At 38.6% G+C, this 27,726-nt stretch overlaps 1 protein-coding gene and 1 non-coding gene across 3 annotated transcripts; both read right to left on the bottom strand.

The window, feature by feature from the left end:
- Positions 1-915: 915 nt before the first annotated feature.
- Positions 916-26,037, bottom strand: RNF138 (ring finger protein 138). 2 transcript variants are annotated; one of them, XM_004702934.3, is made up of 8 exons: positions 25,851-26,032; positions 25,100-25,280; positions 11,614-11,779; positions 10,288-10,403; positions 8,287-8,343; positions 7,471-7,582; positions 4,503-4,610; positions 916-3,178 (listed from the first exon to the last, which is right to left on the bottom strand). In XM_004702934.3, the coding sequence occupies exons 2-8, from the start codon at positions 25,207-25,209 to the stop codon at positions 3,110-3,112; spliced, it is 738 nt and encodes a 245-aa protein (XP_004702991.1). In that variant the 5' UTR covers positions 25,210-25,280; positions 25,851-26,032; the 3' UTR covers positions 916-3,109. The 2 variants fall into 2 exon arrangements, with proteins under 2 accessions (XP_004702991.1, XP_045152049.1); XM_045296114.1 differs by lacking the exon at positions 4,503-4,610 and having other exon boundaries at positions 25,851-26,037.
- On the bottom strand, positions 6,138-6,244 carry LOC115871747. Its single transcript, XR_004047458.1, has one exon. It is a non-coding gene; the product is annotated as a U6 spliceosomal RNA (small nuclear RNA).
- Positions 26,038-27,726: the final 1,689 nt, after the last annotated feature.

Raw genomic sequence — 27,726 nt, 5'->3', positions numbered from 1 at the left:
TTCATTTCTCATCATTCATCAAATTTGTATTAATTAGAAAAGCATACTGCATAATAGGTACATAGTAATGTGATCACCTTATTCCTTTATTTCTATTTCATCAAAACTTTCCTACTAATGCTAATTTAAGAGCCCTAAGCAATTTCTACCTTGATTTACTAAAGTACAAGATTTACCAACAGAAAAAACAACAAAAAAACAACACCATTGCTGTCAATTGCTACTAAGAGTGAGCAATTCTATGAACAGAGTACAAAGCTCCTTAAGTTCTAAGCTGTAGTCCTTACAGAAGCCAACTGCCGCCTGTTCTCCCTGAGACTGTTCGGTTCAAACATCAACCATTCTGTTAGTAGCAAAGCACTTAACCACTGTGCCACCAAGGATCCTGAGCAGAGAGGTGTATGATAATCAGAGAAATATATTCTTCTGTCCTTCATAGTTGTTTTAAGGGTAATTTCTCTATATAAAAGTCACTGCTATCTAGTAGATTCTGAATCATAGCAACCCTATAGGACAGGACTGACTGCCCCTGTGGGTTTCTGAGACTGACTTTATAAGAATAATAACCTCATTTTTCTCCCAAGACTTGGCTGGTGGTTTTGAACTACTAACTTTGCAGTTAGCAGCTCAACACATAACCACTGTATCACACGTGTTTTATTAACCAACTTTCTGCCTGGCTGCCAACGTTAAGATTTTGATGCATGCACACTTCATAAAATAGCTTTAGAAAGTTTATTAACAACTGAAACAGTTCATAAATTAATCCAACATCCAGAATCAGCATGTGATGGCATTCTTCTAATTTTTTACTACAAAAACTGGATTAACTCCTACATGTTTTTCTGAGTGAATTATGAGAGTTAAATCTTATCATGTTTGCCTCTAGACACAATTCTAATTAAACACACCAAGTAGGAGAAAACCACTTTTAATTGAAAAATAAAGCAATACATCTCAAGACTCTGTGTTTAACAGCAGAAACTGTAAATTTGTTGAGAAATGGCTTAAGTGGTATAGTAAAATTTAGTTATTTGAACGTTAGTGGCTTTTCTTTATGATGACTCAGCTGTAAATATTAAAAATAAGATTATTTTCACTAAATTGTAAATCTTTAAAGCCTCCATTCCCTATTCACTAAAATAAAAGGAAAGACTGTAAACAATCATTTCATATTCAGAAATTACCAGATAAGTCAAAATTATCCTAATGTAAAAGACCTACATGAGACATGACTTAATAGTGATATTAAACTTATTCACAATATTTCAAAACATAACTCCATTAATGTGATTTTTACCATAGGTAAGTTGTCTTTTCAGCAAGTTCTCAAATGCAAGAATGGTTTGGTTTGACATACTGAAAGTACTACACTTTGGAACTAAAACTACTAATGGTATTGTTTTACAACAAAAACAAATTATGGTAAAAAATATCTCAAAATAATTCATTAAATAGCTATTCTTAAAACTACATTCAGATTAGTGCAGAAAAAAAAGCTCAAGCACATAGTAAATACCACTTAAGAATGATAAAATAAAGGCATATTCAATTAGATGTATGGCTTTCTTGTGTGATTATTAACACCCATAAATAAAGTCATTAGTGTTAGATTGAAAAAGACTTTTTACAAAACATTACTTCCAAAATTAACATTTTTATTAAATCAAGTTTAAAAAAGGCTTACTTTAGAAAAGTCAACAAGGGTTTTAACAAAAACAATATACACCTTTTTTATACAATATATGTATATATTAGCAGCAAACTACTTATGAGATTTCCTTTTATGTTCTTTTAATTATTTCTGTTGAAGAAAACATAAATGATGTATGGTTAGTATGGAATGTCAGCTAATCCACTCTTCATCCTTTGTTCTATGATTTGGGCTTTCTAGTACAAGGAACTTTATGAGTCTCACAAATGGAATACTAAGAACCCAGTTTTGACTAAAAAGTAGTTAAACAGAGTTAGCTGGTGGAATCTGCTTTACTAATTCATAGTCACACATTATCTTTGAGAACGAATGAGCACCATGAAATGTGTGCGCTTGTACACATAAACTCAACTTTTAAATTGTAATATCAGCCAACTTGGGGTTTGACTGTTGTTTTATTTAGTGACTACAAAATTTAATGAAACCAGATAAACACTTTAATCCTGTGATGTCCATTTGTAAAATCCTTAGAAATTTTAAGTAATCTGTCCAACTGAATGCACACAGAATGTGCAGACCTTATCTTTGAATTTCTAAAACTGAAATGAAGCTCTTATTTAAATATACATTCAGAATATATTATCACCAACTGAAACTTTCTAAGAAATGTTTTGCCTTAGCAAATCAGAAAATCTGGCTATTGAAAAATTCTGTCACCAAAGAGCTGTTAGCCATCCAGCTAACTGTAATTTGGATTTACAAATAAATCAGCCAAACAAACAAGACTGAAACTACCAACTGCTCACCAAAGAAATTCTTCTTTTGATATTTTCTTCTAATACCAAAAAGGAAGTATCTTTACACTGAGCTTTCACTTTTTAAGAGTTAAAATTATTAAAGAAATCTCACTAGCCTTCAAAAATACCAGAAGTTATATAAATACAATTTTCTTAAAGATGAATTCTTCAGCTAGAATCTGTATAAAAAAGTTTGCTTTGGATTGTTCCATTTAGCGCTTCAAGTTTCCACTCTGCAACTCTGACAACTGTAAACAATCTATTAGGTTATTATCAATCACATCTTTAGAACGTGCTGCTGTGTGTTATTACCTGTGTACAATGAAGCAAATGAAAGAAACGGCATCAAATTTGAAAAGCAACATAATATTGAAAAATTCAATATGAAACATAAAAAAGGTACAACACAAATTCCCTCTTCACGATTACATTTGTGGAATATAATCTTTTTAGACTTCTAGAAATGTCCTAACTTTCATTTTCAATTTAGTAAGATGAAGTGGTTAGATGGCCCACCTTTACTTTCCAATTAACAAACTAAAACAATAGACTGAATTACTTTTATTAATATACATATCAAGTTATTGAAATGGTGACTTGTGTTTTCCCCTTAAAGATGGCACTTGCAGGTACAAAGATGCAGAGATGTTTACAGCCTTTAGATGTTTACTTGAAAAGATTCTTCAACAGCAGTTTGATACTGGGTTTCCTCATCTAGCTGAAGATTCTAAAAATAATAACATTGATTTGTCAATAAGAAAAACATCCTTGACTACTCAGTGTTTTGGCCAATACATTGCATATATTGATATACATTAAATATATTTAATAAAATTCATGTATATTACTTTTAAGACACAAGATATAAATACTTGAATTTATTATTTCAAGGAAGTTAATTGTAACCTACAGAAATGATCAATTTTGTGTCATCTCTAAATTTTTTAATACTGAAAGTAAATTCACTTTTAAAAAGTTACCAACAGTTAAGTAACTGCTTAATCATAACATGAAGATAAAATTTTACTTAGATTTTATTTACATTCGATTTTACCTATACATTAAGTATAACTTCTACTGCTCATCTTTAAAAAATTCTATTTGCTATCAACTACATTAGTTTTCATCAAAACAGCTTTTGACATCTATTTTCTAATGGTAAGGTAAAAGTCTGATCTAGCAATTAGATCAATGTAGTTCACAGATGTTTCATGGCTTTTTCAAATAAGCATTCTCCAAACAAAGTAACCTTTCTCATAATAATTTAATAATCTACCAGTTTCATTAAAATGCAAAAACACACATTGAAATTGTTCTTTTGAAGTAGTGAGATTTTTTAAATGAAAATTCTAAAAAAAAATTTTTAACATGAAGAATGAGATTTCAATATTAATTCTAACAAATATCAACCATTCTTCGTCCAAATTGATCTTAAGTAAGGTTTTAATTACACATATTGAAAAATTGCAATTTCTCAAACAGTAAAACATAATTTATCACCTAACTTAAAATTCTCATGAGATATCTGGAAGTAGAAGTTAACTTATTTTTCTCTAGAGATGCATTTTTTTTATATTACGTAACTTCCCACACTGACCCTGTTAAAAAGCCAATAGAGGCCAGAGTCAATGATCAAACTAGGTTCTCTCATTTAAAAAAAAAAAGTCTCTTCACCTGCTGGATTTCCTAAAACTATTATTAGAGTAGACTTAACAAGACATTACATGAGAACTACATCCTCCTTCATATGCTGTATCATTACTTCTCTAGTACAAATGCCTCTTAAATCTAGACAAAGTTTTCATATAAATCGAAATTTCGTTAATTTGGTGGTTTTATTCTTCTCTATCAAGTATTTCTCTAGAACATTAGCGGTAGGGGATAAACTCAACTTTCACCAACTCTACAAACCGAATTTCACCTTAACCAAAACAGCTTATTTTATAACCTTCCAATACCATGACAGGCTTCAAATTCTAGCCTAGATTCAAAACATTAATTTAACTTGAATATTTAAATGCTATTTTCTTAAACCTAAAGAAATCACTTACCACAAATTCTCCATAATCAAACTGATGTCTTTGATTTAGATGACTAACAAAATTTCTAGTAATCTGGCTAGGATCTCCCCAAGGAAGAGACACACAAATAGGACATGTCTATGAGAAAAAGATTGTTTTAAATAAAATGTAATGAAAATTAAACACTATTATTATTGAGGGTAAAAAAATAACAGGCTTGTGTTACCTGAAATATCTATATGAAAAGAGTTTCTACAGAGTAAAGTTCACAATATAATTTCCCAAATTACCTCAGATAAATCATACTTATCTAACACTATACAATAAAAAGATCTTAGACATCCTGTGTAATCCCTAACTACACATTTCAGAATGAATGCCACATCCAGCCCTTATAAACTTTATTAATTATAAAATCCTAAACCCATTGGCAACAATAGATTATGACTACAGGACTGCCTTAAGATAGGATTTCTAATGCTGTAATCTTTACAGGAGCACACTGCCACATCTGGTCTCCCATGGAGTCAATGGATTCAAATTGTTGACCTTTTGGTTATCAGCTGAACTCCTTAGCCACTGTGCTACTGGGCTCCTAATTATGATTAAGAGCAAAGACCAAACCCAGTGCCACAAAGTCAATTCTGACTCATAGCAACCCCTTACAACAGAGAGAAAGCTGCTGCTTAGGGTTTCTGAGACTGTCAAAACTGTACAGGAGCAGGCGGCTTCTTTCTCATGCTGAGCAGCTGGTAGAGGTATGAACACCAGCCTTACAATGACCAGCCCATTGCTTAACCCACAGAACCACTAGGCTCCTTAATTATGATTAACCAAACCAAATCAAACCCATGGCCATCATGTTAACTTCCACTCAAACACAACTCTATACGTGGCTTCCAAGACTAAATCTGTACACGAGTCAACATTCTCATCTTTCTCCTGAGGAGTGGCTAGTGGATTTGAGCTGCTGACCTTATGATGAGCAGCCCAACACTCAACCCTCAGCACCATCATGGCTCCTTAATTATGATAGTTACTATTACTGGTCTATAACGTAACAAATATATGATTTGATCCATACAATAACTATGACATATTACTCATTTTTAAGTAAAATAAATGCTAAACAATTACCTTTAAAGTTTTTGCACTTTTTAATGTTCCTTTATAATTTTTAATGAAGAAAATCATGAACAGTGAATGGACTAGAAAAAGTTTATGATATATTGAATATTCTGTATAAATTCAAAAATTATAATAATCTAGTACAGAATACACGAAGTAAAATCTCTGACATGAGATTTATTTATTTTCCTAGATGTGTCTATGGCGCTGTATTTTTTACTTAATGTGACTGACCCTCCTCTTTTAAAAATCAAAGAAGGTGGTATCTTTTCCTGTCTGTGAGACAAGAATTGAAAGGCACCCTATTGTTATTGGGACACATGCGTCTACAATTTTTACACCAGGACAGCTTAAAAATAGCTTTAATCCCGATTTTACTAATATTTTTCTTCTATTCCTGAAAAAAATATGTACATACCAAATGTATAGCTGAAAGGGAAGCATCACTTCTAGCTCAGTTTTTCACGTTCCATCTATAGTTGAAGTCACTTACCTGTGAAACCATGTTTCGGATGAGGAGTTGTAGGACTATTTTTTTTAAATATGGAACGCTTCACGAATTTGCGTGTCATCCTTGCGCAGGGGCCATGCTAATCTTCTCTGTATCGTTCCAACCCTAGTATATGTGCTGCTGAAGCGAGCACGAGTTGTAGGACTATTAATGCAATGCCAAGACCTTGAAGTCTCTGCTCTATCGACTCTTTTCATCAAAATAGTCTTTCTACTCACTAATGTCCTTAAAGATTATACATACCCAAAAGAATATTGTGCATAAGTATGTCTTTTTCCCTTCTTGCTTTATACACTCATATCTACACGTTGCAGGGATATAGTTAAAAAGACATCTAACTTCGCTTTTTCCTTATAGGTGTTTTCACCTGCAGCAGGATAGATCTGGATATATCCAGCAGTCTGCATACAGAGCAAGACACTGGGAGGCTCCAGTAGAATTCGGATTTGCCACTTCTCAGTAATAATCCTGAGTTCATCCTCCATATTTCCCTCTTCTCTAGGCTAATCTTTCTACATTGCCTTGACAATAAGCATCTTCCTTTCTCAAAGTTGAGTTACTGGAAATTTTGAATATTTCATTTTGTTCCACCATCATTTAGTCTCATTTTTAAAATAAAGAGCTACCTTATTGATAATGCCCATCTGACAAATTTACGTCAAGTACCTTTCTCTTGTTTTACTCATGAAGTAAATGAAACAGCATACTTTTATCTGAGAAGAATTGTGGGAAACAAAGGGAAGAGAGTGTATACGGATGAATCCTTTATTTTCAATTATTAATAAGCCTGGCAGGCTGGGTTTCAGGGATGGAAGAAGGCCTTCACCCTTGTGAGTTGGAGGTGAGTCCCAATCACATTCTCATAATCAGTATTGTTCCCCAGTATATCCTCCCATAAAAGTGCTACTTTGAGGTTACCTTTTTACAAAAACATGGCTGATTGCTATCTGGCCTGCAGCTTTAACTATAGGAGCTGACATGTGCTACTGCTCTCTAGGCTCTGAAGACAGCCACTCCCCCTTAGCTGCCCCCCCAGGCACTGGTGCTAAGTTACTCCTCCAATGTACTCAGGGACCTTTAGGGTTAGGGTACAGCCCAGTTTGCTACATATGTGGTTACCTGTAATTAGGGGGGCTTATACACCCCTAGAGTGTATATAAGCCTTGGTTGGAAATATATTCTCTCTCTTTGCACAGACCTGACTCCTGAAGCCATGGAGGTCCTAGAGGTGAGCCCCTGCATGCCTTATCTTGTCTGATGTCTCCTTAATTTTACCCCCTAATTACACAACTGCCCCTTGGACCCATTTGATTCTGGGGGCTGGTACCCCACAAAAATGTCTTAAATATATGTACTTACCACAGGAACTATCTGAAATATGTGATTACTGTTACAGTGATCCAGTAAACGCTGTCTGGTAAAATTTGATTCTTGACACAATGGACACTTAAAGGTGGGGTGCCCAGAAGAACTATAAAACAATTTTGAATGAAATATATTTAATTCAAAAGTATAAAAATGCTGTACTCCTATGTTTTAAACCAATCACTTTCTCTTAAAAGTTATAATCATTAGCCTTTTTAGATCTAGAACAGAGGTCACCTCTCAAAAAAATTTTCCACAATGTTTGTAACCTATCACACATCCCGTAATAACTGCATTTGTTAAGCAACTATCTCCAAACAATTAATTTATAGTAGTACATAAGGTGCCCAAAGATGTTATGATGTATTCCTTGAAAAGTTACAATATCCTGTGGCAACCCTAATGGGTAATTTCATATAAAAAACTTAATGTTTTAGAAACTTCCATCAATGTGCTTAAAGTATTTAAATCCCAAGGATTCTAATATACAAAACTGCTAGGAAAAGTGAAAAACAAGAGCACTAACTACCAGAATGAAACACTTAAAAAGAACTTGAGGAGCATGCATCACTGGCTTCTAATACATCTGAACTGCATCAAGGGCTAGGCAGCTCAACATCGATTAACTGTACCTGAATCACACATGGAAGACAGCATGAAGGACTGAACACAGCAATTATGTATTTTATTTCTAAACACCCAACTTCCAGCACTATGTCTGGAGATGATACTGAATGAAAATAAGGTTCACCTTAAAATCCATAATCTGATAAAATTTATTTATAAAAATAGAATTTTTCAAAAGCTTACCTTGTATTCTCTTGGTAAGTTTCTGTGTTATCAGATGTGGATGTTTCACTCCTATTACTTAAGAAGCAATGGGAGGAGGGTCAGTTAATAATGTAGAATATTAGAGATGCATTCATTTGAACTACTTTAACAACTAGGGCTGAATTTGTCTTAAAACTCCAGATTTCAAAGAGTTTTAATCTTTGAAATCATTATGGCATGAACTACTTTTCCAATGTCCTTAAATTAGTTTATGCACAATTATAAAAGAACAGAGAATATAAAATGTCCCACAAACATTTTAAACCTACAGCATGAATATTTCCAAGTCCTTTAAACTTCTAAAGTAAATTGTTTCTCTATCAAGCATATGAAGTTTTTAAAAGGAATAAAACTAGGCATTCGTGAACTTTTAACTAGGATGTAGTTTAAGGTTGTACATTACAAAGTGAAGTAGGTTTAGGAAAATGTTGGAACTTTGTTTATGTATTTTATGGCTCTAAAAGGAAAACATTAGCCTTTACTAGCATTTAATATACAAAAGAACAACATGACATTCTCACTTGAACTCTGTGTGCAGAGTCACATGCCATACAGAGTACTAAAAGGATTCCTGAAGGAAGAATAAGCATTCCAAGATATAGGATTGTTACCTATGTACTATAACATTTAATCAGCATGGCTTAATTTTATGAAACAAAACCTTTAAATAGTAGAACACTGAAAATAGCAATAAAGAAGGTAGTGTTTTCCCACCCCACCCCCCAAAAAGTGTTTGTACCACAGAGACGTTTGTTGGCTATCTCAAAAACAGAGTAAGTAAAAGTGTTTCAAAAAGGCTATTTATTCATTTTACTCCAAATCCTTTACCACCATCTTTAAAATATTTAGAAAACTAAGGCAGTTTCTCACAGTAAATGGCAGAGTTTGCCATTTGCTCCAAGCCTTCATTTTTAACCTCAATTATATTGCTTTTCAAGGATGGCTATGGATGCAACAAATTAATCATGGTGCAATTGTAGGTAATCAGGAAAAAGCCTGGGGGCATATTAGAAAGAAATTTTGTCCTGTCAGTTTTGTGATATTAGCTCGTGAAATCCCTTGAAAATTTTTCCAGAAAAATGAACATTAACCACAATTTGGAAGAAGAAAAAGAGATTCTAATTTGCAAACATATTACTGAAAGGTTTTTGGGATTTCTTCCATTTTTCAAATATCTGCAATTTCAAAATAAGAGAAAATGATCTTCAGTGAGAGGCCTATCTAAAGTGCAACTATTGGTCTCTCCCATTTCAGAGGAAGATTGAAAACAGAAAGACACATGGAAACAATTAGTCTACCTGACAATGGACCACGAAAACATCAGTCTCCACAATCATGAGACAAGAGGGAGTCTGGCTACTACTACCCATTACTCTGAAAGGGACTATATTCAAAAGTTTTGGCTTGACTTGGAGAAAAATGTGAAACAAAACTCAAAATCATAAAAGAAGCCAGGTTTACCAAAAAATAGACGGGTGGAACACCCAACACAATGGCCATTAGTCACCGTTCAGATCAAAGGGGTAACATTTACCCAAAGTTTGGAGAGGAAAGAAGGAGTGGAAAGAAATGTGGAGTAAGTGAGATAAGTGATGGTACATTGAGGGTACTGCAACAGATGAGTTGCAACAAAATGCGTGGGAATTATTGAATGTAAAACCAAAGATCGATTCTGTAAAGCTTCACCTAAATCATATTAAAAAGTTCAAAATAATAATCCTCAACTTCCATATATACTGTTCTATTTATAGAACATAGTTTTATAGAATGATTTTAAACAATACGAGCTTAAAAATGTCATTAAGTTTATGTCCCGGATGCAATTTTATGAATGCCAAATAAACTTTGAACACAAATTCGATAGCCCTCATACTGGCTATTTACTTAAAACACAAAAATAAACTTAAAAATATCATACTTCCTTAAACAATTTCAATTTCATTACAAAGAAACCTCTTTTTAGTAGTAAACACTGCTTACCTGTTCCCTACTGAATCTTGAGAGATCTGAAATTTTGGAATGATAGAAGAAACACCATATTCATCCTGATACTTCTTACAAGATTTGTAATGATGTCTCATGCGATAGAACTTAATCTGTAAATTATTAATTAAAAGGTAATATGATTTTTTATTTGGAAATAAACCCACACGCTTTGAGAAAAAAAAAATCTAATTACTAAGATGCCCTTTAAACAAGTTTGTTAAGAAAATGATTCAATCTGTTATGCAGAAACTGAAAATAAGTCATCCTTCTCCATCTGCCAGAAGCAGGGACAATGGAGACTGGTCCATCATCCAGACTCATACACACCGAAAATTTTAACAAGAATTTTTACACTTGAGCATTGAATGGCAAATACCAAATGTATACATTATATACCTAAGAAGTTGCCTTGTACCACACTAATTGTATCTTTATTCTCTACTGCAACCTGGCAAAGTTAGAAAGAGGTTTATCAATGAAGTTCTCATACAAGCATTTGGCACATTTTTCAGCTTCTCACTGAGGAGTAACACCAGAACCCCTCAAGTGTGTTCTCCAGCTTTACTCCATTGCCCTGTCAGTTAAACACCTTTTTCAAAGAGATGGAAAAGCAGATCTGACTTGGATGAATGCATGAAATAGCAACTTGTTTTGCTCAGTGACTCTATTCGCTGTTAAAAAAATGTCTGCAATAAATCCATAGGCACTGATATATATTAAAAACCTAACTACCCTTCACTATATTTTACTCCTTCTCCAAACAATGGAACTGTAAAATCCAGATTGAAGAATCAATGCCAATTATTTGCCAACACTTTTTCTTTAAAAACTAAAACATGTTACCAAATATTTTACTTTAATAAACATACATATAAGCAAAATGGGCATCTTAAAATATTCTTTAAACCATATAAATCTTATTCTACCAAACTATTACCATTTATATGTGCAAAGGTGAATACTAATGTTACTGTTGGACTTATAGGTTGAGTTTGTAGCAGAATGGTATTTAAATTAGTTGGCTTGCTCATCTACTTCATATAATCAATGAGAAATTAAGAAAAATACCATATTACAAATATCAGTGAATTCAGACTGTTGGTTTCTGTTCCCCAAAAATTTATAATCTGGGAAGATCTATAGTTTCAAACACAAACATTTGGGTTTTTTTTTTTTTTCGGGGGCGGGGGGTGGGGTGGGGTGGGGACACTTTTATATCCAATCCCCAACCTAAATAACTTCTTACCCACTCTAAAAACACAAGCAGAAATTCCAGAATAGAAATTTAGCTTCCAAAGACCTTTATCACATTTACTTTACCTGTTTTGCACAGCACCTGCAGCTACCAGAAAACTTCCTCATGATATTTTCAAGGTCTAAAGCTCGTTCCGGGCATGCTCTCTCTCTTCTAGTCACAGTTCCACGACAGAGGGGACAATGAATTCCACTTTCTCTCATTGCCGTCAGGAAACATTTTCTACAGAAACTAAACCGAGTATTTGTAACATATTAAGTAAGGATAAAAAAGGTCTTTCAGTTCATTTCTATAACCGAACTCTGTAACTACAACAAATAAGGGGAAGTGGGGAGAAATGGGACTAGGGAGTAAGCACCCCTCTTCCTGTCCTCAGGTCCCACTCAACAAGGAGGCCAATAACTGGACTACAGGTAAAGGGAAACAAACAAGAACTACTACTTAAAAAATAAAAAAGAACTATTACTTGAATCTGCTTTATAAATTTTTAACATTGTATATGGAAAAATAAACATTAACATTATTTAATACTATCAAAAAGTGTGATAGAAAGGGAATATCATGCGCTGGCTCATCCCTGTAGTAGCTGTATGACAGTACACAGCACATTTAACCATGTTGCATCTCCATTCCTCTAACCTAGGAGAGAATGGCCCAGATCCATTTTTGTCTCATTAGTGTACAAGCTGTTGCTCCCCAGGATATGTACAAGTTTACTAGGAAACAGAACACAATTATCTGGGAAACTATAGGGTATACAACAAGGCTGATTAGGCTTCTCTGTAACACAGTATTTACTATTCTAAGCAAAATATATTATATACATTTATTTGGTTAGAATATAAAAACTTAACACAACACCTCTTTAATGTGTTGAAAAGCAAGGAGGTTACTTTGAGGACCAAGGTGCACCTGGCCCAAGTGGGTATATTTTAATTGCCTCATACACATGAACAATGAAAAAGGAAGACTGAAGAAGAACCAATGGATTTGAAGTGTGGTGTTGGCAAAAAATATGGAAAGTACCATGGGTTGCCAAAAGAACAAACAAATCTGTCTCGGAAATAAGTACAGAGAGAATGCTCCTTAGAGGCATCTATGGCATCCCACATATTTTTGATATGTTATCAGGAAAGACCAGTCCCTGGAGAAGGCTATCATGTTTGGTAAAGTAGCAAAAAAGAGGAAGACCTTATATAAGATAGGTTGACACAGTCATTGCACAAATGAGTTCAAACATAAGACCAATTGTGAGGATGGCATAATATCAGACAGTGTTTCCTTCTGTTGTACACAGAGTTGCTATGAGCAGGAACCAACCAACAAGGACACATCTGCCCTTCACAAAGCTGTCAGATATCAGGGATATTCACCTCCTAAGACTATGGTCAGAGGGGAGTCACCAGGAGCTTAATCCACATTGCAAATGGACCTTACCTTGCAAATGAATTTTGGCTTTCCATAGGCCTAACCTTTGAACCTAGGGTCCTGCACTGAGAAACTCCTAGACCCAGGGAAAACTGATTACAAGGCCCCTCAGAGCCAACAGAGAAAAAGGAGCTGACACTCTAAATACAGACTTCTAGCTTCGTAAACTGAGAGAAAATAAATGACTATTTGTTAAAGCTATACACAGGTAGCATTTGTTATAGCAGCACGAGACAACTAAGACAACATGCAAAAGTCCTACATCAGGTACAATGTTAGCAGGGTACATGTGGAGTGTGGTCTGGAGACTAACCCCAGTCCAGACGCCAAGGTCCATGGGCCCTTGACCTGGCCCAACCTCGCAGCTGCAGTTCATACCCCAGTGTCTGAGGACTAAGGAGCGGCGACCAGACTGAAGTCACTGACCCATAACACAGGTCCGCACAGTGAGCAGGAGTCAAGGACACCTCAGAGCCCCCAGCTGCCACCAATGAGACCCACCAAGAACCAGACCTGAGGGACCTGGCCTTCAGAAACAGTTTATAGCTGGGGGCAGGAGTCTGTACTACCCTGCAGTCAGGCTACACTCAACTCCAGCTCCTATTTTACAAAAAAAATCTTTACACACACCCCATCCTCCCCACCAAAAAACGCAATCAAATCATAGCAAGTCAAACACAACCACAATTTAAAATAATTATTCTCTAAGTAATTTAGTTTTATCACAGAACTTGGCCAGTATATTCTAAAGTAAACTATGTATAAATTCAATCACAATTTTTTGTTAATAAAATTATCAAGTACTCTAAAGAATACCAATATAAAAAGGTTTTAGAGCTCACAATATCTATGCTTATCTAAAATATTCTTAAAATCAAATAGTGATCAAAAGAGATATTCTAGAGCAGGCGTCCTCAAACTACAGCCCTCAGGCCACATGCAGCCCACCGAGGACATTTCTCCGGCTCGCCGGGTGTTTTTTTTGTTTTTTTGTTTTTTTTTCAACTTAAAGTTTTTTATTAAAATAAATTTGTGCAAGGTTTAGAAAGGAACAAACCTCATAATTAAGCAACACCTATCTTTCCCATTTATCCCTGTTTCTGACATCCCACTTTTTCATTAAACATTTTTTTTTCATTCTCTCTCTTTTTTTTTACATTTTATTAGGGGCTCATACAACTGTTATCACAATCCATACACACATCAATTGTGTAAAGCGCATTTGTACATCGTTTCTCAAAACATTTTCTCTCCATTTAAATCCCCGTCATTAGGTCCTCATTTTTCTCCTCCCTCCCCGCTCCCCCCTCCCGCATGTGCCCTTGATAGTTTATAAATGGGTATTTTGTCATATCTTGCCCTGTCCGACTTCTCCCTTCATCCACTTTTCGGTTGTCTGTCCCCCAGGGAGGAGGTCACACACAGTTCCATGTAACCGGTTCCCTCTTTCCTACCCATTCTCCCTTTACCCTCCCTGTTTTGCCACTCACACCACTGGTCCTATAGGGCTCATCCGTCCTGGATTCCCTGTATTTTCAGTTCCTATCTGTACCAGTGTACCTCCTCTGGTCTAGCTCGCCGGGTGTTTTTGCCGTTTGTTTTTTAACTTCAAAATAAGATATGTGCAGTGTGCATAGGAATTTGTTCATAGTTTTTTTTTTAAACTATAGTCCGGCCCTCTAACGTGTTTGAGGGACAGTGAACTGGCCCCCTGTTTAAAAAGTTTGAGGACCCCTGCTCTAGATTATGGAATACTATCAATTTGTATTATTGTTTATTATAATATGCTGAACTAGAGGCAAATTCTTCGACTTAATAGAAAACTACTGTTCATTAGACTTTGTTCCTTAAGGATCAACCCTGTTTTTCCCCCCTTAGTGACTGGCAAGTTAGGTACACCAAAAACTCAGTTAAATACCGAGTGAATTTTTACTTAAAAATAGAAACAAGGCCAACAATTTCTATTTAGTATACTTACAAAGATATTAGCAACATCTGTAATTACAGAGCTGAAGTTTAAAGGTATAAAAATATATAAGAGCAAGAAATAAAACTGAAATTAAGTAACAAAATTGTTTTACAAAAAAAATCCTAAATTAAAACAATTAACACATGATATATCATTTAACAAACTACAATAAACTCTTCAAATGACAATAACATTACTGTAGACATTGTGATATATATACAATGAAAAACATTCTTTTTTTTTTTTTTAAGTTATCAGGTTTAAAATTCATTTAAGACTTTATATTTATTCAAAATATACAAAGAAATGAAGATTTCTATTTCCAAAAAGCATAAGTACTTATTATAAAACTAAAGTCCCCCAAATAACTGATTTATAGGACCATTACTTATAGGACTTTGCTAAATAGATAATTAAACTCTTAAAGAAGACTATATTGAAAAAGCAAAAATGATAAACCTACCCCAGCAGATTTTTAAGTATTATGGCCACATGTGAGCATGCTTCAAAAAAATTCATGGGAAAAATTGATGATCTTTTCATTTCTTCTTTCCATGAATCTGTTGAAGGGCTCCTCATACTTAATGCATACTTATTTGATAAATGCGTACTAGGCACACTGAGTGTATAAAAGAACCAAACTGACAAAGTTCCATTTTGATGGGTGTTACAGCCTTATGGTATGCACGCACATGCATAAGTTTGTGTGTTTATCTTATATTCCTCCAAAGCAATTAACATAGCCAGATATCGCTGTGGTAAAACAGCAAAAGTAACTCATGAAATTATAGAAAGCCAAGAGAACAAAGCTATTTTATGGATCAAATAAATTAAATAGAGATTTTTAATAAGGAAAATAAATTTATTCTAATAAATACTGAGGATAAATGAATTAAGAATGGTAAAATACCTCAAATTCAAATTTACACATCCATTTCCATATATTTCTCAAAAAAAGTGGAAAAAAAGAATTTAACTAGAAAAAAGTTGAATTGCATCATAATTTTAGCTAGAAGAATAAAGGAAATCAAATAATTTTAAGTTTGAATGTATATAATTATAATTTATAATTATAATTTACAGAAGAAAACAACCAAATAGGAAAATAATGAAGTTTAAGTAGATTATCAAAAGGGTAAAGATATTATTATCAAAATTACATGTAGAACATACTGTGCATTCTAAAATTACAAAGTATTAAATAAAAATTTGGGGGCCTTGTTGTGCTTTAGGGTAAGTGTTGGATTCATAATTTCAAAGTCAGTAGTTCAAAACCATCAGCTGCTCTCAGGATAAAGATGAAAGCTGTCGGTGCCTGTGAAGAATTACAGCCTTGGAAAGCCTATATAAGGGTCACTATGAATCAGAAACTATTTGATGGTAGTGTTTTATTTCAAATAAAAATTTAATATGACAAAAAGCATATAGCTTTCCTAGCAACTGAGTAGACATTAACGTGACCTCTAACTTAAAAAACAAAAACCTACTGTCACTGAATTGATTCCAACTGATAGTGACCCCATAGGACATAGTAGAATGATATCCCACAGGGTTTCTTTATGGAAGCTGACTGCCTTATCTGTCACCCAGAGTGACTGGTAGGCTTTCAGTTAGCAGCTGAGTGCTTTAACCAATGTATCATCTGAGGTCTTAAAGTGACCTCTAAGATACTGTTATGAGGTACATAAGCTAGGAAGGAAAAAAGGCTTTTTGAAAAACTGCTTATATTACTTAGGCTAGGTTCTCTTGAGAAGCAAAACCAGTGATGCTTGTGTGTGCTGTTTATCAGAGACATTTATATCAAGAAATGGCTAACACAGTTGTAGAAATAGGTAAATTCAGTCTGGTTCTAGTCAGGCGTCTCTTGATTCATGGAAGCTGATGAACACAAAGCAGGATTACGAAACATAGACAGCAGCGGGCACAAGCTGATGGATGCTGAGGTTCGAAGTTGGCCACATGAATCCATCATGGGTAGTCTACTGAAGGCTCCTGGAATCAGCAGGGGATGCAACAGGAGTTCGAGGACCCAGACACAATATCCAGCTCCAGCCGAAGGAAAAGGGCCAAAGAGGATTTGACTCCACTTGGCCTTTCTTATACAAAAAGACTGATGACATTTAAGTAGATGCCATCAGGCTGCAGCATATTCTTGATAGGTTGAGCTCCACCCCTACCTTTACCCGGGAGTGTCTAGTTGACATAATCCCTAGCTACCACAAATTGGAAAGATGCTGAAATACAGATAAACTCTTAAGAGCACCAATGGCATATCCTATGTTACCCCAATTTTGTTGAAAGCAATATGACTTTTATAAAAATACCAGATACCATTGATTAAGTACCTAATAATTGCCAGGCAGGGTTGCAGAAACTTTACATTCATTATCTTTCATTCTTTTTATTAAAAAGCCTTGATTTTACATAGAAAGAAATGAAAGCTTAAAGTACAAGAATTTGAGAGGCCTGTTTGAGGTTGAAAACTCCAAGTTCTGTCACTTGCATGTCCCCGCCTACCCTAGGTTCTTGCACTAAATATTCCCTCTATCCCAGTGGTTCCCAACCGTCCTAATGCCGTGGCCCTTTAACACAGTTCCTCATGTGGTGGTGACCCCCCAACCATAAAAGTATTTTCATTGCTACTTCATAACTGTAATTTTGCTAGTGTTATGAATCAGGAGACCCTGTGAAAGAGTTGTTTGACCCCTAAAGGGGTCACAACCCACAGGGTGAGAGAACCACCCAGTGTGCTCTATGTACACAGAGAAGCCTCCACAAATTGACATCTATTCATCATTTAGATCTCAGGAAATACCATGTTATCAAGAGTAAGTCTTTGCAATTAATCCAAAAGACTAACGGACCCTTGGAACTTCAGTCTCTAAAACCCCGAGACTCAGAAGTGGTGCCCAGGTACCACTGCTCACAGCTCTGAAAGAGATGACAATTGGAGGTTCTGAATAGAGTAGGAGAAAAATGTGGACCAAAACTCAAAATCATTAAAAAATAAAAAAACCAGCTTACTGGTCTAATGCAAAATGGTGGAACTCCAAGATTATGACTTTATTAGTCATCCTTTAAGCCTGGAACTGAACTCACTCTCTTGGCTCAATTTGCAGTTAAACAACAGAGAAGCCATAAAGTGAACAGTAACACTGTGGGAAACAGAAGGATTTCTCTCAAGCTGTCTCCCCCAAATATATACCAGACTTAGCTGCTTGAAAATGACTGTACACTTGGAGGTCATCAGGAGTGGATTGGGGGTCATTCTCCCTGAGAGTTATCAGCTGTCTAGATCAAGCAGACACCATTGTTTATCCCACAACAAGTAGGGCCCACTCCCTTCTGATAAGGATAGTAGTTGTCTGTTTCCTTGTAGGAGACACCAGAGAGGTCAAACCCACCCAAGGATGAACAAGATTAGACGGCCATCATGAATCTAGGGTTCGACCATCTTGTCACATGTATACCCCTAGACCTTCCCATTCCTATGGGCACACCCCTAGCTCATCCCCTTCCTACAATGTGTACTATTGTACTTGCCCCTTCCTGTGACGTGATTCTGTAATCATGTCCCCCTAAAGTGATATAATGCATGGTTAGCAAAAAAGGAGAGCTCGCTCTGGAGCCCAAGAGGCTCTCCCCAGCTCTGGGGTCCTCTCTGGCTCTCAGGCCAGGAGAGGCTCCCCGGTTCTCGGGTCCGTAGCTGCTCCTACCTCGTAGCCAGGTTCCCCCCACAAGGACCACCAAGCGGGGTGGAGGTGAGCAATGCTACCATGTAATGTGTCTGACTGCATCATTGTAGTATCTCTTATCTCTCATGCTCTCGATGACTTTAAAATTATATATATATCAACCGTACAATTGTGCTTACTAAACTCATAGGTAGTAGTAGCGGTGGGGGCTGGCCCCTCCCCCCACACCATTTAATTTAATACTACAGTAACACCAAGAAGGCACTGAGAGATAAAGCTGAGAATACAGGAAGGGATAGCACAGAAAGAAGAATTAAATGGAGTAAGTGGAGAATTCTGTTGCAGTGAAGGGATTACAATCAGTCATGAAATAAAATTAGTTCTTGAATGGAAAGCCAATTTGCTCTGTAAACTTTCACCCAAATCCCAATAAAAGATAAAAATAAAAGATCTTTACCCACAAATATATGATAGATTGGTTTCATAGTCAAACATAAATAAACCTTTTCCAACCACCCAGAGACTCCCTAAGAATCTGCTACAGACAACTGGAACTGTCTGGGGCCTTAAAGGCTTGTATTCAAACAAGAAGGCATCTAAGCAGGAATCAACAAAACCAACTGAAGAAGGACAACAGCCTGTGGGATCCAAAGATGACAATAACAAAATCCAAATATGATGAAGGGAAAAGTATCAGAGCTTAAATTGTGAACACCCAATTTGTAAAAGGAGGACAATGGGAGCCCAATATTCACCTGCATAGTATCTAGTCAGATTAAGCCTGGCAGATCTGCCTCTAGCCACAGCAAAGGAACTTGAACAGCTTTACGATCAGACAGAGATTATTGTAAATTTGATTATGATGGATATAAACATGGTATAATTTTGGTCAGTTGACCTCCCTCTTGACACAGCCTGCATTTGATCTAGGCTCAACTAGTTCTTGCTTGTTCTTCCCTGGCTTTGTAAATATTGATGGTAGCCTTTTCTTTCTTACCCTTTATTTGTATTTTTATCTTTATATTATTATTATTTTCTTCTTGTGATTTAATTTGCTTTTTATTGTTTCTGTTGGGCTTCCCAGTTTGTGAACCACAGAAATAGTATAGATAATAGAGGTAATAACTGATGCAATGGTTTACTGGGGATGAAGGGGCGAGTGGGAAATGAGAAGGGTAAGGGGACTTGGGGAACAAACAATGAATGCAGGAGAAAGCACTAGAACTGATTGTGATTATGTATATGCAACTCATTTTAAAAGCAATTTAACCAAGGAAGTGTATGATATGTGCATAAAGAAGACCACTAAAAAAAAGAAACCAAACTTGACCTATAGTTACCATGTGTGAAAGGGAAAGAGTTGTTGCTTTGGGTATATTGAGTTTATGTTAATGGTAGTAGAATAATTTGGAAAAGGATATCAATAATGGTTGTATAATCAATGGCACTGAATTATCCGAGTAGAAGTTATAGAATTGGAGAAATGTTTGTTGTGTTTATTTTTGCCACAATTAGAAAAATAATAATAATTACATGAATAACAATGAGTACAAGGAAGAAAATGTTGTAGTACTGAGTATGGTGACAATTGTACAACTTATTCTTGATAAGACTGAATTTTTGAACTGCATGACATGTGGATTATAGTAATAAAACTAAAGAAGAATCTGCTATAGAGCTTGTTTCAAAACACAAATGAATGGCAGACGGGGGGAAAAGTGTAAATCAAGAATTATTAAAACTTTTCATATATCTAAGGACTTTATATTCTCATTAATTTTAATATTCAAAAATAAAGTGTATCAATCCATTTCTTTCAACCTTAAACTAGCAGATGCCAATTTCTGTTCTTATTTGTCCCCCAACCAAAAGACTTAGCAACAGTGGCAACTCCCTAAAAGAAGTCTCTGAGTGGCAAAAAACAGCTAAGAGTTCAGGTACTAACCAAAAAGTATGTATGTATCCATTGATACCCTGGAAGGAAAGCTTGGTAATCTACCATAGAAAGATCATAATCCCTGAAAATAGCATGGAACAAAATTTTACTCTGACATACATGGTGTTATCCTGTCAGAACCAACTGGATTTTTTGTTGTTGTTGTTCATTTGTTATGTCAAAAGGATTTAAATCAGTCTTAAAAACCTAAAGTAAAAAGACAGTCTAGAGTAGTCATTAACCAACATGAGCTAAAATAAGTCTGACTTTCAGGATTAAAGTAAACAGGCTTATAGAAAACATCCCCCCCCCCCCACCGAGCACCAGTGTTAAGGTAACAAGAGACAAATAAAGCTGTTAAAATTATTTGAAAATATATAAGCAGATAATTCAGGGATTAGATACCGTAATCAAAAGCAGGTCAGATAGACTTATACAGATTTGTGCTTAATGAGACAAGCAAATAAATTCAGAAGGGTTAAATGGCATTTACCTCCGTCGATTTATTTATAAGCTAATCTGAGATGCCTACTAAAACAATTTTCAATAAAAACAAAAAATGCCTCCTTATATACATACCCAAATCAAACACAGATTCGAGTTCCATTTCTAAGTGGAAAAGCATGGAACTTACTGTTATATTCAAATTTTTACTGTGATGAGATCTTATTTTGAACAGTGTGCAAGAGTCATTTCCTTGGCTGTTAAAGAAGCTGAGGGCAGATAGTGGCCTTGGTAGATTTCAGAAGATAGCACCAAAACAGGGGTGGATGGGTGGGTGGGTGTGTGTGGATGTGTGTGTGTGTGTGTGTGTGTGTGTGTAAAGGTATTACACATACCTTACCATTTATTCTACTCTTTACCTTCTTCTCAAACTGTAATTTGAGTAGTCAACTACTTTAATATTCTTAAATGGTCTTTATAAACACATTTCCAAAACATAGCTTTAGCCCTCTTTTGGGTTCTAATTCCACAAATTCAATTAATGGTGGACAGAAAATACTGAAGTGGGCGTAGTGGTAGGGGAAGTAATTAAATGGGCAAAACAATTCCTCAGTCTCAGGTGTTACTGATATAGAGCTTACTAGAAGCCCTGATGGCTTTGTGGTTATATGGTCAACAGTTCAAAACCACTATTGGCGTCATGGGAGAAATGAACCTTTCTACTCCTACAGTAACAGCCTCGGCAGTTCTACCCTGTACCATAGGGTTGCTATGAGTCAGAATGCCCTCAATGGCAATGAATTTTTTTGTTTTGTTTTTTTAAAAGGGGGTGGGTGGGTGCCATAAGTTATCTTGAGATGACTTAAAGCTTAGAGGGAAAATATGTATAGGTCATATGCAAATACTACACCATTTTATATAGGGGTCTTTAACTTCTGTGGACATTTAGTATCCAAAGGGTTTCTGGAACCAATCCCCTCTTTCTCCACTATTCAAGAATATGAAATACTAAGGGACAACTGCAATCTGACCACACTACAATAGCTAATACTGCTGACCTCTTAAATATTCTTTATCTTGTTTCCTCTCAGGCTCTATCTTGGGTTTTGTCCTTTTCATCCTTTGCTTCTCAGGAGGTATTCTCCACTCAATATTCAAACACATATTTGCCTGAAATGTGTTCTCTCTGTGCCCTCTATGTTCTTCCCTCACTCTCAGTATCTACATCGGTGCCCACAGCTCCAACCCAAATGTACAAAGGGCACTTCAAAAAGTTTGCAGGGAAATGCCATTATCTTTCATCCCATTTTCCACAAACTTCTGAAGCCCCCTCCTGTTCCACACCTAACTATTGCATGTATCATCAAATCATAAAAACATATACTGTATTTCCTTTACATGGCAGGAATCTTTTCTCTCCATCCCCACTATCATCATGTTAGCTGAGGGTCTCATTATTCTCTCCCTGAAAAGGCAATATAAATGATCTCTTCACCACTAACATGCTGGATCCTACTACTAAAATAAACTTTCTAAAACTGAAATTTGAGCATAATGTTCCTCTGCCAAAAATGATGTAGCAGGTCTCTATGGCTAGCAGAAAATGTTTACCCTGACTTTGCCTCCACATAATGCCATCAGGGTATTCTCCAATAAATCCTGAATAGCAGTCTGACTTAAACTATCACTTTATCCAGTAAATTTATAGACTGGTTTAGATACTTGCTCTCAAGGTTCACACAACATTTTTCTAATCCTCTCTGATAACAGTTTTACTCAGGTAAAAGTTTTCTTCATTAGACTCCAACAATCTCTAGGGAAAGAATACTTTACGTTCCCTGTACCTGACACATAGAAAGAAGTTAATGCATGACTTTAGTAGGAATATTACTGGGGATTAAAGGAGAATTTATATTTTGATAAATAGCCCAATGATACTGAACTTGCTCCTTTAACTAGAATAGGGAAACCCCTTTTTTTGTCACTGAAGTGGAAATTAAGGTTTATTTTTATTTTCCAATAGATCCAAAACTTCTATCTTCTCAATCATTTGTTTAAAGGTATAAGTCTGTCCTTTGTAAAAAGGCAAGAGTAAAGGGGACAGTATACTAGACTGTTAATAAAACTAATTCCATATCCCCCACAAACTTCTTCCAGTCAATAAAGATCCTGTTCCACCACTAACACCTCTTCAAAATGTTTTACCCTCTCTAGTTTTCTTTCATTCATTGTTCAGCCAGTCTTACAGTGTGTGTGTAAAAGGGTGTGTGTGTGTGTGTGTGTTGTCAGAGTAGCGGAACCTAAGGCAATAAGAGAACACTTGTCCGTCCCACCAATTAACAAGATCTACTCTATATTTAATTTTCACACCTAGGCTGGTCACATCCAATCCTTCAGGGAATGATCTTGAATCCAAAAAAAAAACACAAACAAAATAGTTCCATTCTCTTTGGAAGGGCCTGGAGGTCAAGTCACATTAGTCTTGGGTTTAAAACTCTCCAAGAGAAGTGGGTTAGGGAAAACTGCATGGAGTTTTGGTTGGTTGGTCGGTCGGTCGGTCGGTCGGTCTTGGGGATGGCAGGTGGTGCTAGAGATTACAACTGAGCTCTGAGTCAGTAACTCAAACAGTAATTTAAATGATACTGACCAGAAAGGACTTACTACAGGTACAAGAAGTTAGCAGTTACCTTAACTTTCAGTCACCTTGTCCTTCTCTTCCCACACACTGGCCAGCACAAGCACTAATTTTCCTTTTCATGTGGAATAAAATCGTTATAATGAGTACTCATAGGTTAAAGGCAAAATAATATAAAATGTGCCCTACACATCTTCAAGTGTTTTCTCAGGTCACAGGACTGTCACTCATCTCCCTTAAACAGCAAAAGCCTAACAGGAATAGTACCTTATGAAAAGTCCTATACTGTAGGCTCACACCGAATAGAAAGTAGTCAGAGGCAGTGGGGTCAAGACTGGGGCCCGGAATGAGGAGAGCGGAGATCAGAGATGAACTGTCATAATGAAATACTTGAAAAATTAAGAAACCGAAAGGTCATTCATTCTTTACAAAATTATAGAACCCAATTCTGTCATAAAAAGGCATGAAGGTATTTGGAAACTCCCTCAATTCTCAGGTATCTGCAAACCTACGTTAGGGACACCTGATAGAAATTTTAAGTTTTGGAATGGAGCCTGGGAATAAGTATGTTTGCTCCAAAAGTCCCCCGGGGGCCTAGGTTTGGCAGGGGTGTGGCATCCTAGACGGAAGGGTTCTCTCCAACCCCTAATGATCCCTTAGGATGAAAACGGTCCTGTCCACCTGCTCGTCCAAAGAGCAATCCCGCGGGCTCACCTGTCCCTTTGTGTCCGGCCTCACCCCTGAGAACGAACACCTCATCTTCAGTGCTTTCCTCGTAACCCCCTCCCCCCCTATTTCCACACTCCCGTACCCACGTAAACCAGCCGAAGGCTAAAACAAAGGGAAACGATCCTTTCAATACCCGGAAATCCTGTCAGTTCTAACAGGCCGAAGAAGACAAGCCATTCTAGCCCAATTCCAACATCCCCCGAATTTGAAAGGAAACCAACCCCTCCCGGGAGGGGTCGGGGAGGCCGCGTCGAGAGGTAAGTTACGTAAGGGCCGTCGGCGGCCCAAGGGCTGGAGGCCGGGTTCTGAAGTAAAAAAGGACAAGAAAACAACTACAAGGCGGGCAGGTCCCGGCGCGGGCACCGCGGGCCGCGCGTGACACTCGACACCCCAGCCGTCCCTCGGGTTGCTAGGAAACAAAAAGGGCCCGCGGTCCCCGTCATTCCTCCCGGGCCAGGGCGACGGAGGCCTCCGAGGCCTGGAGACGACAACCCGGGCCGGCCCGCTCGCCACCCTCCCGGGCGCGCCACGCGGGGACTCGCGGGCGGGGAGCGGGCCTGGCGCCCGGCCGGGGCTCTGACGGGGCGAGGAGCGCTCGGGCAGGCCGCGGCGCGCTCGGTTCCCGCCAGGCCGCGGCCGAAGGTCCCGGGAGGGGACGGGGCCTAAGACGACCACCCGGTTCCGCGCGGGGACCCCCGGGGGCGCGTCTACTCACACGTGCTGACAGGCCGCGGTCCGCACGGGCGTTTTGAGCACCTCCTGACAGACGGGGCAGTAGAAATCATCTTCAGTGTAGGACGTGGCCGCGAAGAGCTCCTCGGCCATGGCGGGGGGTGAGGGATCAAGGCGATGGCGGCTGCGGCCGAGGTGGCGGTGGCGGCCCGGGGCCCGACTCCCTGCGCGAACCCGAAGGAGGAGGGAATCGCGTCAGGAGGCTGCTCGCGCCGGGGCGGGGGGCGGGGCCGGGGGCGCGGCCGGAACGCGGAGACGCTGCCGCCACACACGCGGGCGTGGGCCCGCCTTCCAAGGCCGCGCTGCCCGGAGCTACCCGCGGGGGCGGGGGCTGGAGGGGGGAGCCGGGGCGGGGGCGGGGCTGGAGGCGGAGCCGAGGGAGGAAAAGGGAGCTGTCGGCTTCACTTTCGCTCCCACCAGCCCTGGGCGCTCCGAGAAGGATCGGCTACCTTCCGCTAGAGGCCTTGCCGGTACCTGGCTTCTCAGCGGGGCCGCGGCTCAGCCTCCTGTCCCGCGTCTTTGCCCGCGGACCCCTCTGGCCCCGCTGCCCGGTGGAGCACCCATGCACGGCCTCTCCTTCCTCTAGCCCCCCGGCCCCCACAGGCGCCCGTTTCTTTCTCGCCGCGACACCCCTTTCCGCGTGGTTCTACCTCTTCCCCCAGATCCCGGGCAGCTTGCCCCGCTTCACGCCCTCCACCCCCCCACCCCGCCCCTTAGCTAGCGTGGAGGCTCACTTAGGAGCCGCTCAGCGGCGCTCGAGAAGCTGGCCAGTCCCTGTCGCTGGTTGGCAGAGAGGTGACCCAGCTCCAGCTAGCCCTGCAGGCTTCGTGCCCAGCCCCTGCTTCCTCCGCAGCTGAAGTCCCGGGAGAAATGCGGGCCCGGAGCGCGGCTTGCTCAGTGCTCATCGGCCCAGAAGTGGGTCGAGTCCGAGGTTCATGGTGCACCGGGATCCCACAGCCCCCCGCCAGCAGCTCTCCCATGGCACTGCGCTGCCGGCAGCCTGCCCGTGGGGTCACGGAGCGCCAGAGAGCTGCCGGCCGGTGGCACAGGGCGGGGAAAGACCGGAAAAGGACCCCTCCATGGTAACCGTCGGGTGGCGTCTTCAGCAGGTTGTGACATAAGCAGCTGATGCCCACCTACAGCTTCCCTCCATTTGCCATGGATCAAATACATTGGATTTTTTAAGGAATTCCTCAAACGGCAACAACAACCCCTCGCGTTGAAGAATTTTGCCACTTAAAACTTTGCCAGAACGTTCTCGCATGTTAAAAAAAAATGTTATGAAGTGTGAGAAAGGTACGGGGGAAACGTCTGAGCTCTTGTGTTACAAGGGGAAAGGAGAATGAAACTCAGTCAGCCTCAAGCCTCCGGCCTTGCCCTCAGTCACGGGGCCCCTTGGCACAGGTAATATTGAGAGATCTTTTAGCACTGCTGATAAATGCCCAGAAAGCACACCACATAAGACAGCCCCTAGGCACTTGGCTATAGCTCCGAGTCTGCAAACCTGTCTTTCCTAGTTCAGAGCCAGGAGGTACCCCTTCCCCTAGGCTCTTGGTTCTGCTATTGCTACTACTCTGCCACTCTGCTGCTAGTCTGGTGTCACAGCTTTCTGTCCCTGAATGAAGGAGGATTAAAATGCTGGTACCTCAGGGTCCAAAAGACCTAGTCTGCTCTGCGCTCTTCTGCCTTAATGGTAGAGATTCTCCCTGCTGCTTCTGAGATCACTCATTTGAAACTCAACAGGCTGGCAAAATTGGCCAAGCCGCTCATTAGATTGCTAAGTTTTAATCATCACAATTGACCCTGTTAACAATCGCATATATATTTCTTTTACAGATCATTTTATTGGGGGTTCTTACAGCTCGTATAGCAATCCCTATATCAGTTGCATGTGTATAGCTTTTATACCAATCCATATATCAAATGTTGCCATTGTTATTTTCTAAACATTTACTTTCTATTTGAGCCCTTGGTATCAGCTCCTCTTTTTTCCCATTCCCCCCTTGATGAATTATAAATTATTACTTTCATATTTTACACAGACTCATGTCTCCCTTCACCCATGTTTCTGTTGTTTGTGCCCCTGGGGGAGGATGGGTAGTTATGCATCCATCATAGTGATGGTTCCCCCCTTTCCCTCCCCCTTCCTTTTACCCTCCTGGTATCACTACTCCCGTTTCTTGTTTCTGAGGGCTTTATCTGACCTGGATTCTGTGTGTTGTGAGCTCTTATCTGTACCAATGTGCATGCTCCAGTCTAGCCAGAACTGAAAGGCAGGACTGGGGGCACGATAGTGGAGGGTGAGGAAGTCTCAAAGAACCAGAGGAATATTGTGTGTTTCATCAGTGCAATACTGTGCCCTGGTTGACTCATCCCTGCCATGTGACCCTTCTGTGAGGGGAAGTCCTATTGTCTACAGATTGGGTTTGGAATCTCTGCTTGACTCCCTTGTTCTCAACAATATGTTTTTTTGTTTCGTTTTGGGTCTTCTGATGCCTGTTACCTGATCCCGTAGACACCTCATGATTGCACAGGCTGCTGTGTGCTTCCATGTGGGCTTTTTGCATTTCTGCTAGATGGCCACTTGTTTAACTTCTAACCTTTAAGATT

This window comes from Echinops telfairi, unplaced genomic scaffold (assembly GCF_000313985.2).
Source record: "Echinops telfairi isolate 266 unplaced genomic scaffold, ASM31398v2 ScPeMD7_7400;HRSCAF=8409, whole genome shotgun sequence".
In the NCBI taxonomy this organism is placed as follows: domain Eukaryota; kingdom Metazoa; phylum Chordata; class Mammalia; order Afrosoricida; family Tenrecidae; genus Echinops; species Echinops telfairi.
The sequence above is the reverse complement of the archived record's forward strand: the minus strand, read 5'-3'. Positions and strand labels throughout refer to the sequence as shown.